Below are 12,981 nucleotides of genomic sequence, written 5' to 3' on the forward strand. Positions count from 1 at the left end.
TCTCCACTTGCAATTCACTATGGCTCAACAAAACTATTGACTGCTAGTCATGTTTTCTCTAGTTAAACTCCAAAAACTGTGGCTCCTGAAAGAGTGGTTTACTCTAGCTTTCAGAATAAAACTGAGGTGACAAAAAGCAAAGATGGCTCCCATGACTAAGCTCATAAGAAATGGCATTTACTCAAACAAAGCAGACATGGCTACTCCATACAACTTCAGTGGAACAGACACAGCCTGGAATTTCAGCTTTTGATTACCATGATGACTACTTAAGCTGGGTTTTATGGATTCAGCCACAAAGTAATAAACATTATTTCGTTTATATCAAGCCCCTTCATTTGGATTTACATTTGAATGTTACATAAACAGTAATATGTTAATTAATTACTGTTTTACACTTCCAAAGGATCAGATGATAATCCTTCAGGAAAATTAATTATTTATTCATGCTGAAAGTATCTGCACCTATGTGCATACATGATAGCTGTTTCAATTTAATCTTGCCCTTCTTTTTGTCCAGCATGCTTGAAATATTTTAATGTACGTAAGAAATTCAGTAACTCACGTTGAAAATGTAGGGAGAGTAGTTTTCAGGATTTTAGATGCTGTATAAACATGAGTCAGAGAGTGCGTTATCCTGTATCACTGAGTGAAACCTCAAATCACATTAGCCAGACTCAGATATAACTGAACCACTGCTTTTCCTCATTTCTAAAACAACCTCTTTCTGGAGCTGGTTTTGAGCAGGACATCCAGTCATTATAAATGTAAAAGCAGACACTAATTAAAATAAAACCATGTTCAAGATGTGAAGACCACTTCTGACACATCTATAAGCTTGTCTCTGAAACTGCACGAACAATATTAGAAGCAAATCTCTCAGAAGACCCTTCAAGTCAGCCACTGCTCCATACATATCCTATACTGTATGAACTGAGAAGCTAAAGTAGAAGGGCACAGAGTAAGGAAGTGACAAAGCAAATTTACCCAGAGTTTGCTAATTCCAAGTTACCTGCCTCAGCTAGGACCATCATGTCCCTCTGACAAAGCAGTTACTTCTTCATTTATGCAATGAAGGCTTTTAAGAAGTGGAAAAATTTCTGTCCTCCTTTATCTTCAAGCATTGCTTAAAATTCTACAATCCTTGAATCCAAACCCAGAAAATACCATCTCCTAAAACAGCGAGTCTGTTAAGTTGTAAAAAAAAGTATATCTCACGCTGCATCATACCTAGAGATCCAACAGAACTGAATCACTAGACCACATATCTTTCCAGCCACACAGAGCACATTCAACTACAGTTGGTTCTGGCTGCAGTAAGCGTCTCTTGAAATAATTTTGGAGGCAGATGTGGAGACACTTCAAATACATATGAATTGACTAGAATCAAAAGCAATTCCTGGTATTTGTGCACTTCAACTTCTGCTAAATTACAGTTTCAGTACGCCCCAAAGCAGAATTATTTTTAGTACAGCCTTATAACTCTGTACCACAATAGTTTCAAAAAGCTGCCAAGTAAGCCATGCACTGCCCTTGGTGCAGTTTTTCTATTGCTGTTCATTTTAAACACCTGAAGAACCACAATATTTATCCTAGCAAAAGGGAGGTAATAATGCAATATAAGTGGTAACTCTGTGTGGAAATTTACCACTAATTAAACTAGTCTACTGCTTTTCAGGTTAAGCTGGACATTTTCTAAAGGAACATGTGATGTATGGCTACATACAGTTCAATAACACATATAATTCTATCCTGGCTCTGACCTATTCTGAACCCAAAGCAAAAATAATTCTGTATTTTCAGATAGCATTCGCTGCCAACAAGTAATGGCAAAGTCCCTTCAGCCACTAATAGTAAATTCCTTCAAGCAGAGCTGTAATGTCCTAGCTACATAATTTTGTTGCCACTATATTTTGGAATTTATTAACAGCTTCTGCAGGCAAATCATCTATTTTCAGAACTGTTCACCAAAATTACTTGAAATAATTAATCACTTCAGCTGTCTCTGAGTTTCCAGGTGTTTGATGATATACTGAGTTTTATCTACACAGCATTCTCTAGCCTGGGGATCTTCCTCTTCCAAGATCTACCTCTTCCACCTTGCAGGGACTAACAATCTTTAGCAGAAAGGAAAAGAAATAAAACAGTGATCCATGAAGGACTACTTGAAATAATTAATCTCTACACCTTTGGTTTACTGCTCTTCCATATTCCATCCTAAGGCTTTTAGACTATTGGAGGTTCAAGGACTTTCTGAGACTGGGAAATTCTGGGCCAGCCTTTGAAGTGACCAAGGAAGCTACTGTTTCTGTTAGTAGTCTGAAGTGCACTAGATATGTCTTCATCAGTGTTTCATAAAAAAATTACACTATGTGTATATTCTACATCTGCACCTCTGAAGTGATGTTTTTCAAAATCAAAGAGCCTGCAACACTCCCACAGTCTCTACACTCTGCATATGCCTGTGTGTTTGGGGTCATTTCATCTTCCCACTCGCTTTGCTGCGTGGCAAGCATGCAGGATATTCTGCCCCAAACTCCATGCACCAGTATGTGTGTTCCCGCCACCCTTCTTTACCCATGGAGCCATCAGTTCTACACTGCCTGCCTGCACACACACTCCGGGCCTGCTCCTGCATCCCAGTGGAGGTGACTACACACCCTTCAGACACCCTCTAACACCTCTGTGTGGGTGGGAAAGCACTTATCACCCTGTGTGCGTCCTAGGGCAAGAAACCCTTCCCACCATTTTCCCTCACGGATGGGACTGACCTCTTCACTGGGTCCCTTCCTAGTGTGAGGGATCAACCCCCTATGCCTCTCCAGCATATCGATATGCTTAGAATCATAGAATATTCTGAGCTGGAAGGGACCCACAAGGATCACTGAGTCCAACCCTTAGCCCCGCTCAGGCCCATCCCCAAGAGTCACACCATGTGCCCGAGAGCGTTGTCCAAACACTCCCTGAACTCTGTCAGGCTTGGTGCCATGACCACTTCCCTGGGGAGCACGTTCCAGTGCCCAACCACCGCCTGCATGAAGATCATTTTACTAATATCAAATCTAAACCTCCCCTGCCACAGCTTAAGGCCACTCCCTTGCTACCCACGTGCAGGGGCTGCGCTGGTACTCCCTCCCTTCCACATCCCTCACAGCCCGGGAAAACCCACGCCTGCACCCCCCGGACACCGCCCGTGCGCACCTTCCCACTGCGGGGGCTGCGGAATCCCGCACCCCTGGGACACGCACCTTCCCACTGCAGGGAATGGCTAATCCCGCACCCCTGGGACGCGCACCTTCCCACTGCAGGGAATGGCTAATCCCGCACCCCTGGGACGCGCACCTTCCCACTACAGGGGCTGCGGAATCCCGCACTCCTGGGACACTCTCCCGCCCCCCGCCCGCTCCGTGCCGGCTCCAGGCGCAGGCGCTGCCGGCGGGGCACTTCCATCCCGATCTCTGCCCCGCCGCTCCCTCCCGCCCCCCGCTCGCTCTCCGGCGCGGCCCGCCCTGCCCCGGCCCGCATCGGCGCCGCGGTCTGCGCGACCCCGGCCCCTCCGGCTGTCGCAGAGGCTCCGCTTCCCGGTCACCTTTCCCCGCGCCGAGCCCGCAGGAAGACCCGCCTCGGCAGGAAGTGAGGAGCGGCTTCCCGCGGGCCGCGCCCCTCCCGCCGCGGGCCGGGGTCTGCTCGGCGGGGCGGGCCCCGCGCCCCCCCTGCGGCGGGCTGGGCCTGCGGGGCAGGAGCCGCCAGCGGCCCGGGCGGGCCGGACCCCCGGAGGAGTCCGTAGGGCCGCATGAAGGTTTGCCTCCGCAGAATCACAGAACCAGTTAGGTTGGAAAACATCTCCGAGATCACCCAGCCCAGCCTGAAAGACGTGATGTCGACCAGACCATGGCACTGAGTGCCACGTCCACTCTTTCCTTAAACACCTCCACAAGGACGGTGACTCCACCACCACCCCGGGCAATCCGTTCCAGTATCTAAACGCCTTTTTCTGTCACGAAATTCTTCCTATTGTGAAGAAATCCTTCCTAACGAGAAACCGTATCCTTCAGTCAGGACAGCCTCATCCTGTCGGTTTATATATGGAATACCCCGCAATACATATCTGAGCAATCTAGTAAAAAACCTGCTGGATGATCTCACAGCTTCAATGGGGACCGCTGTCATGTTCAGAGCTTTTACAGTGAGGGCTGTCAGAGAACTGCGGGGTTGCCGCAGGAGATGCACAGCCAGGACAGACCCAGCCCACAGCAGTGCATGGAACAGCAAGGCAGGTTGCAGGTGCAGGCTGTGAGGAACCGCAGCCCTCCACAGTCAGAGCACCTGCCTTGTAGCTCACGACGAGTGTCTGGGTGTGATGCAGAATTCTGTGACTTCGGTGTTAATTCAGCCAAGAATGCCTGCATTTCTTTAATGATGACTTTGCTGGCACATGGCACAATCAAGAAAGCTGTTAAATGAGCTGTCATGTATGAGCTGGTCATCTCTGTGTTGCAGTTGACTATAAAAGTGATGTGGTTTGTTTTTTCAAGCTGGGTGTGTTTTGGGGTCAAAGTGCTCTCGCAGTAGTGACATGACTGTGACTTGGATCCTACTTCAATATCCTAGGCACCATGTGTTAACAACGACAACTTGCGCCCCCTATATTCCGCTATGGAAACACCTAACTAAAACATTTTGGTAGCTGGCGTCACACCATCCTAGTACAATGAGAATTCTTCACCCATTTTTATCGCTCTGATCGATCTCACATTTGTGTGGCTGACAGTCTAATGTGAGCCTTATATCTGAACAAGCCTGTGCAACAATCAGCTATTTGGTACCTGCACTTTGACACAGTTTTTTTAGTCCAGATTTTATCTTTTTTCATCCATATAACATCTGAGGGCCTCAAATTCCTTCTCTTTCGCCCTTTAATTCGTAGAAAAATTAGCCATAAGAGTGACTCCTGTGTCCGACATATCTAAAGGAAAATAGATGCAAGGAATAGGATAGTTGAATTCCTGGCCTTTACCAGGGAGAAGAAGTTGACTTTTCCATCAGTTACAAATACTTGTTTAGAAAGGCTTTGAGAAACAAATACTGAAGTCTTCAACTAAAAAAAAAAACAATCTTAAAAAGGGATTATTAAAGCAAAAACCCTTTAAAACTTGCTCTTAGGAATTTAAAATTATGAAGTGACTGTTTCCCAGAGAGCTAGAAAGAACATCTTATTGTGATGTTCAGAAAGTCCTCAGACAGCTATGGTTCAGTGAGTCATAACTCCTCAAACACTCATTGAGAATATTCCAGCACGCCCACTTCTTAAATTACCAGAGATCTTCACTTGAAATACTGACCAAAGGTAGTAATAGAACTGGGAGGCACCTTAGGTACAATTCATGTCCCATTTAAACTGTCTTAATTGTTCTCTGCATCACTAGATCTCCTTTATGCATATTGCACATTGCTTTAAAACCTACGTGCATTCTGGAAATGTCATTATAAGTTAATGTGAATTGTCTCCTGTAAATGCTTTCAAGTTATGATAAGCTCACCAGCATTATCTACAGCTGGTTTCACTGAAACAAAATGCTGAGGAAGGGCCTGAATCATATTTGAGCAAGAGTGTATGGAAGTGTGAACACATGGACAGATTCTAATTTATACTTAGTACTATCACAGCTATGAGCAACTGCACTGAGAGTTAATTATTCTTACAAGAGCGTCAGTGCATCTCTTGATGTGATTTTTCTGGAAATGTTCTAATGGTGTTTCAGCATGTTGCAGCATAAGGTGCAGAAGATGGGAGAAAGTTTATGCTCTGTTTGGTTATTTCTCCCCCGCTGACCTCACATACTACATAAACAAGATGAAATTGATCTTGCTCCTAAGTGAGCCCTGCCTCAAGTCTTTCCAGCAGACAGATAAATGCTATGCAGAAAGGTAAGATGGGAAAAGCCTCAGCCCATGATCAGCCCTATGCTTTGCTGGGGGCTCTAATCTCTAACGACACTCTAATGAAGAGGGCCTCTTGCCCTTGGGGCAGTAGTGGGGTTCCTCCTTGTGGCAGTAGTGGACTTCATCAGAGGACTAGGGTCTCAGTATCCAGATAATTCATTGGCCCTCTCCTTATAAAAAAGCTATGCAGAAATGGTAAAGGCCCTGCAGAGACTAAATAGACAGTAGTGCAAAAAGTGAGGGAAATGCTGGAGATGAGGAGCTTACTTTTTTAAAGAGAAGTCATATTGCTTAAGGTTTGAACAGAAGAACCAAGATCAACTGGTTTGGTTTGCAGCTGGCTTGGACTCATTGGAAAGCCATCCTGAAAGAGGTGAAAGGTGCTGAACTGGAACTGTCTGTGCACGACTATGTCCAGGAGATGGACAGTGTGGACAGAGTCAGTAGCACTCTGATCTTCTGCACTAGTGCTAAGCACTGTGTTACTTCTTCCCTCCTGAAAGCAAAGGAATACGACTTTTTAAATCAATATCTACATGAGGCAGATCTTCAATTACTTCTCTCCCTAACTCTTCGTTTATGTCCATTTTATTTATGTCAAAACAGCTGCTGAGTGTAAGAAAGTGAAAACTTATACTAAGATTTTCAAAAGCAGCTGTCCATGTCAATTCTATACTGTCCAGCCTAAAGCACCTGAAAGCAACTTCAGTTTTAAAGGTAAGGATCACAGTGCTCTCAGAAGAGCAGGTCCCTCTGGCACAGCCAAACCAACAACCTCTAAAGATTCTGGCACAGTAGTGCTCCGTGCTGTGAAGGCAATCCAGTATAAATATCCCTTATAGGAGAAGACCAAGTAACACATACTACACGAGATAAGGAGAATATAAACAGATACACACAGTAGGGAATGCATAACAAGTTTTCGCTTCCTGCATTTTCCTGGTTGTTCTTCCATATGCTATGCAGTTAATAATAACTGTAAGCAACCACATCACAGCTTATATCTGATGTTCCAGAGGAACGGAAGAGATGACAATGACACAGATGCTATGCCGAGGGAAGTATGGGGGTTTATTCCCTCCCCAGTCACAACACAGATCTCTCACATCTTTGCTCACCGTCTTACACTAACACCAAATGGGGATCTATATGTAGGTAAGACTGTTAGGCACAGAATTCCCAGCCAAGGGAGAGGAAATAAAAAACTATGTGAAAATTTGTTCCCTGTCTTTCGGAAGATACTGTCCAAAGAAAAGCAATGAAAGGAGCTTTCTTCTGAGGAGTGGCTGAGGGAGCTTATACCTCTCTACATATACCTAAAAGGTTGTAGCGAGGTGGGGATCAGTTTCTTCTCCCAAGTAACAAGCGATAGCACAAGAGGAAATGGCCTCAAGATGTGCACCAGTGGAGGTTTATTATTGAATATTCAGAAATATTTATTCACTGAAAGGGTTATCAAGCATTGTAACTGGCTGCCCAAGGAAGTCCTGGAGTCCCCATCCCTAGAGGTATTTAAAAGACGTGTAGATATGGCACTTAGGGACATGATTTAGTTGGACTTTGCAGATGATCTTAAAAGTTCTTTTTCAATCTAAATAATTCTATGATTCTATGTTACAATAAGGTGCATCAAAACCTGGGTAACAAGCAGAGTTGTGAATCTCATTGACATAACAAGGAATTATGTAATAATGAATATAATAATAAAAATAAATATAATAAATCTGATGTCTGTGTTACAATATAATTTCACTTGCCTATATCATATAAAATTTGAGTCAAGTGTGTCATAAGTAGGCAGAGTTGTAGGATGTGGTAGATGCACTGCATAAAAAAGCAACTTCCATTCTACGGGATTCCTTGCTCAGGGGTGTGTGTGGAGTGGGATAATATCCATCTGAGCCTGGAAACAAAGCACTGCAAAAAGTGCTGGAAACCTCAAGAGAGTGTTTTTTTTTCATTTCATTCAATCCCTAACAACTTGAGCCTTTATCTTAATTTCAGCTGAAAAAAAACCACCCACAAAATTTTTCTTTCCCACTCCCTCTCTAAAAATAACGAAACTGGCCCACTTTTTGCTGTCATTGTGTGACTCACTCTGCTTGTGTGATTGGTTTAATCCCTCAAAAGGGTCTGTTTTCTTTATTTGTAATAAAACTGTTAAGGTTATGGTTTGTCTGTTTCTTCTGAAGCTCCAGTCCTTGTTCAGTCCTGCTGGAATAACCATGATTGGTGCTGCTGAATGTTGACACACATCAGACATCCTCTGGGAAATCTAACTCAGTTCAACACACTCAAGCTGGCTTCAAACCAGCTTGGTCTTGAACAGTGATGGCAGCCAAGGCTATGGTGATTCTCGTGGTGTAATTCTTCCTCTTAGTGTGCTGTGCATCTGAAACCTGTGATCAGCAGACAACGTGGTTTGACTTGGGGGATGTTCCAAAAGGAATGAGTAGAGCTGCTGTACATATTCAGAGTATTTGGACATAAGCCAGCAGGGAACCAACTTGATTGGAAGCTGTCATCACGAGGTGAGACAGTGGGGTAGGTTTGCCAAATACCAGATCCCAGGTTCCAACTCAGCTAGTGGTGGGAGAATTATTTGTTAGGCAAACCTGGTTGGGGAAACCACGCAAATAAACAGCCAAGTTTGCAACAACCAAGCATGCAAATGCCTCTCATATGTGGAAGTCCAGAAAGGAAGTTCTGTTAAGCTTTCTCAGTTCTGGTGATTAAGACTGCCTAATTTTTCTACTTCCAATTGACATGAAAGGTTGAAAAGAAAGTTAAATGTCTGGCAGGAAGGAGGAATATTGCATCAAACTCCATCCGCTTGTCACTATTAATAAATACCTCCTGTGTTGTGAACAGGTCTAGAGATTCCTCTTTGCTCTTCTTGTCCAAACAGTGTTTTTGTTTTTCATCTCTCTTATCCCTTCTGAGGTTCTATGGCATCCTATCTGCATGCAGCTGCGTTTTCAATGTGACCATCAGATGACAAATATTTGAAATATTGTGCCTTCGTTGATAATTGCTAATTTCTAATTTTAAGGGCTACTAATGCTACTAGAAGATTTAAAAAAAAAATCTGCTAAGCAAAGATCTAATGTCAGGACTAAACCTGTATTTACATCTTTTTTTCAATATTAAAATAATTACTTTTGTGTGTAGTTTGTGGACTTTGGGTATTAACTGCATTAAGACAAAAAATGTGATAAAAGAAGAAAATGTGATTGCAAAGTTACAGTCACAGTACAAAACATATAGTCAGTTTACAGTTTTGAAGAGAGATGGGGAAATTCTGAGAGACAGAGAACATAAAATGGGCAAAGAAGTGTAGCTACCCTTCACTAAGTTTAAATCTTCCTGTCTTGGAAGCTTGTAACACACTAGGTATTATTAGATGAGTTATTAAAATGTCTTCTTTAATCATCTGACTTTCAGAGCAATCATAAATCCTAAACTATTACATGGCTACTATAATTTCCTGAAACAATTTCAGGTTTTCCATGTGAAGAAGCTTGGAGAGAGGTAACGGAAGGCTCAAGCACCAGTCAAAAGTACAGTGGTATCAGGCATTACACAGAAGTACATCTTTAATTTTGGGTCAAAATTAAAATTTTTTGTTTTGAGTATCTATACTCAGATTTTTTTTTTTGGAGTATCTATAGCCCTTATTTTCATTACGAGCACGTCCAGAAACAGTTTTGTTTTTCCAAAGGAGAAACAAAAGTAAAGGAAAAGTAAAAACAAGGACACAATTTTAAAAGAGGTGCTAACTCCAAAGAGTGCATAGAAAGCCTTTAACCAGCAAACCTTCTGTAAATATGCTTTACTTGGACAGTAAATCAGGATTTTGATGATGAAGAGCAAATCTTTGGAATGTAGGATGACATATAGGAAAAAAAAACCCACAAAACAACCCACATAATAAATTGCCATTTGCTTCTTTCCTTCCTTCTTTTTGATACTTATCTGGGAAAAAAGTCACATGAAGAGCATCTGAGTCAGCTGTTATTCTGGGATAGACTCAGCTGGATTTGCTATCTATGTTATTTTATTAAAGCTTTGATTTAGTACTGGATGTTTTAATGAAAGATACTTCAGAATTACAGAGAAATATAAGTAACTGCTAAAATATTCCCTGATTTTGCAGGAAGGGCAATTGTTCCGATACATGTTCTAACTCAACATACATCTTCATAGGCTCTGCTGAGTCCCTCCAGGAAAGACCACACACTATTAAGAGAGTAGCAGCCTATTTTCCCAAGGCCTTCCATGTGCCAGAGTAGAGGTTACTCAAAATCATATGTAGGAGGTTACTCAAAATCATATGGATAGAGATCACTTTCTGACTGGCCTGGCTGCTGAGGCAGTATTTATAAGAAACTCGGCCTGAATGTCCCTGACATCTGGCTAATGAGAATCCACGTTGTGAGAGGCTCTCCCTCTTACTTTTCCTGTGTGTTTTGAAACCCTCTTGTCTCTGAAAGGCAGTTATGAAATACTAACATTTTAGCATGCTCTCATGCCTGTATTTTCTCATACAATGTTCTATGATCTATCTCAATCTTTTACAATGAAGTTGTAGGAAAAAGCATACAATTTGACCAGGATTTTGATAAGGACGTTTTCATATTTTCAAAGCTAAGCAATTAGTGGAAAAATCACTATGATTGGCTTCTACCACATGAAATCATGCTAGTTTATGGAAAAGATTATGGAGGTCCTTGACTCTGCCCTAGTGTCAATTTTACACAGCCCACAGAAATCCCCCTTCCGCAAGCAGCACCGTGTCGATGGGAATCAACTTTCCTTAATTATTTCCCTTAGTGTGGGCCGCCAACCTTCTTACCAGCTAAAATTCTCCAGGTTCCAGGTAGACTTGTTAAGTGTGATGCACTTAAGGAGCAATGCAGTAGATGTGAGAAATCTTCTGGTATGAAACTGCTCCAAAGTCAAAAAGTCCACTTAGTTCTTGTGTACTAACATTCTAATTTAAAGTCTTGAGGGAGAGGCAAGTTTCTGTAGTTTTCATCAGCACCTTTGATTTCCTTAATATGAATGGGAAGCTTTGATAATTTTCACTTTTGTCCCTGAGTTAGTTTACTCTTTAACATCTGAGGTACTGACATGGCGGTGTCAGATTTGGACTCAGAGCATCAGAGGAAAACACTGCTACAAGAGGGCAAAAACTGTCAATTAATTTCTTACTTAAAAATAAGTACAACAGATATGTTTTCAGTGCTTCTGGTAAATCCATTTCTTTACAGCCTAAATCTGAATCCTAGATGGTTTCCTTCACTGGTGAATATCCAAGCTGATATTTCTCAACACCTCCAGATTTCAGGGAGACCTGGTGCCAAATTTGAACTCAAAGCTGGCTGGGACACAAGAGGAAAGGGAGGATACCTAAAGAAACGCTTCAGAGAAAGAACTGCATGGTGAGACATTCAGACTCAAATGGAACGGGCCTTCTTTGCATAATAGGCACACATCTTTTGCTTTGTACTTTGGCAGACATCACTTCTTACGTGTTTTCACACCCTTCATGCATGCACAGAGCTATAGCCCCTGGTAGCTTAAAAGAGCCAACAGGCAGCCACAAAACCTGCTCTACAGGTGGCAAAGTGAACGGCCTGGGGCAACAGCATCAGCAGAACTACTTCCTCCAGTGGGAGCGCTGGCCAAGGGGCAAGGCATCAAGACTACCTCCGTGGGTCTTGGATTGCCCTTTGGTTCTCTCTCCAGAGCCACCTTCTCAGCCTTTCTGGACTTGCTGTCCTTCTTGCTGTATGCCTCTCCTCTGCCTTCCCCTCAATGTTGCATTGACTTCATGTGTTAGCTGAATGCCTTCTGAAGAAACCTACCTGAAAAATTACCCCGCAGAGCTTAACTTGCCTTGTTATCCTGCCTGCATTCATGTCTCTTCTCCCAAAACCTGTCCACATTCTGCTTGAAAGTGAATCCTTGGAGGGTGCATGCCTTTCTTCCCACTGTGCCTGTATAGCATCTGGCATGGTGGGGGCATTCCTCATTGACACAGGTACATCAGCAAAATAAAACTGATTAACAATGCCAGAACCCTGCCAAGACCACCCTCCAGGTAGTGCCCCAATGTGAGTAAGTCTAATTTTTCATCTCCCAAATAATGGTCAAGACAGTCACAGTGACAAGGAACAGAGTGCTAGCTTTGGGAAGGTCACTGGCTTCCCACAGCTTGCTATGGACTGGATAATGACAAGGGAATCCAGAAAGAATGGGCACAAATGGGCAACCATTTAGCACCGGTCTCCCGAGAACTTCTGAATGCCCACCACATCAGCCGGCACGGCCCCAAATCCCGTGTGCCTGATGGAGGAACGGAGGTACGGAGGCGGGTCCCGCGTTGGCCCTGGAGACGGCGCCTGCCGTGACATCCTCTCTCCGAGCGGGCAGGGCAGCTCCCTCCCGGGCTGAATTCCCACCTCGCCCTCCCGGCAGAGCTGCCCCCGTGCCTGCCCCGGCCGCCGCCCCGCCCGCCCCGCCGGGCCCTGCGGGCACCGCTCACTTACGTGGGGGCCGCGGGCCAGCGGCTCCCGGCGCAGCGGCGCGTTGGTCCCCATGGCGGCCGGCGAGCCCCCGCCGCCCAGACCCTTCCCCAGGCGGCTCTGCCGCTGCCGAGCCGGGGCCACGCCGCGGGAGAGGCACTCGGGGCTGGGATACGCCGGGACCGCCCCGCAAGCGCCGCCCTCCGCCGGGAGGGGTCCGCGCGCGGCCGTGGAAGGGCCCGGGGATGCCGGGCTGTGAGGGGACTGCCCGGGTGTGCCGGGGTGGTCCGGCCGTGCTGGGGCCCGGGGCTTTGGCGCTGCGTGCGCTAAGGCCGTGTCGGCATCCCTGCAGGGCGGCGTGGGGAGCGGGGTCTGTGCTCCGCGTCCCCCCGGTATTGCCTTCTGGTGGCCTCCTGCGTCTCAGGGAGCCGTTCCCCTGAGGGGTATCCCCAGAGCGCGCACAGAGGAGAGGAGAGGAGAGGCCTCTCTGTGAACTTTACCTTCTAAT

The 12,981-nt window shown here is 44.8% G+C and overlaps 1 protein-coding gene across 3 annotated transcripts in view; it reads right to left on the reverse strand.

Annotated features, from left to right (window-relative positions):
- GNE (glucosamine (UDP-N-acetyl)-2-epimerase/N-acetylmannosamine kinase) overlaps positions 1-12,623 on the reverse strand; it is a 32,645-nt gene extending 20,022 nt beyond the window's left edge. Inside the window, exon 1 of one of the 3 annotated variants that reach the window (XM_027745235.2) lies at positions 12,498-12,623. In XM_027745235.2, coding sequence (XP_027601036.1) covers positions 12,498-12,548 — 51 coding nt within the window. In that variant the 5' untranslated portion in view covers positions 12,549-12,623. Of the gene's footprint in view, positions 1-565; positions 2,914-12,497 lie in introns of those variants that run through there. The other 2 variants (XM_027745237.2, XM_027745236.2) reach the window with 2 other exon arrangements.
- Between the last annotated feature and the right edge of the window lie 358 nt (positions 12,624-12,981).

Source organism: Pipra filicauda, unplaced genomic scaffold (assembly GCF_003945595.2).
Source record: "Pipra filicauda isolate LSUMZ 115617 unplaced genomic scaffold, ASM394559v2 scaffold208_size1342795_pilon, whole genome shotgun sequence".
Lineage (NCBI taxonomy): Eukaryota > Metazoa > Chordata > Aves > Passeriformes > Pipridae > Pipra > Pipra filicauda.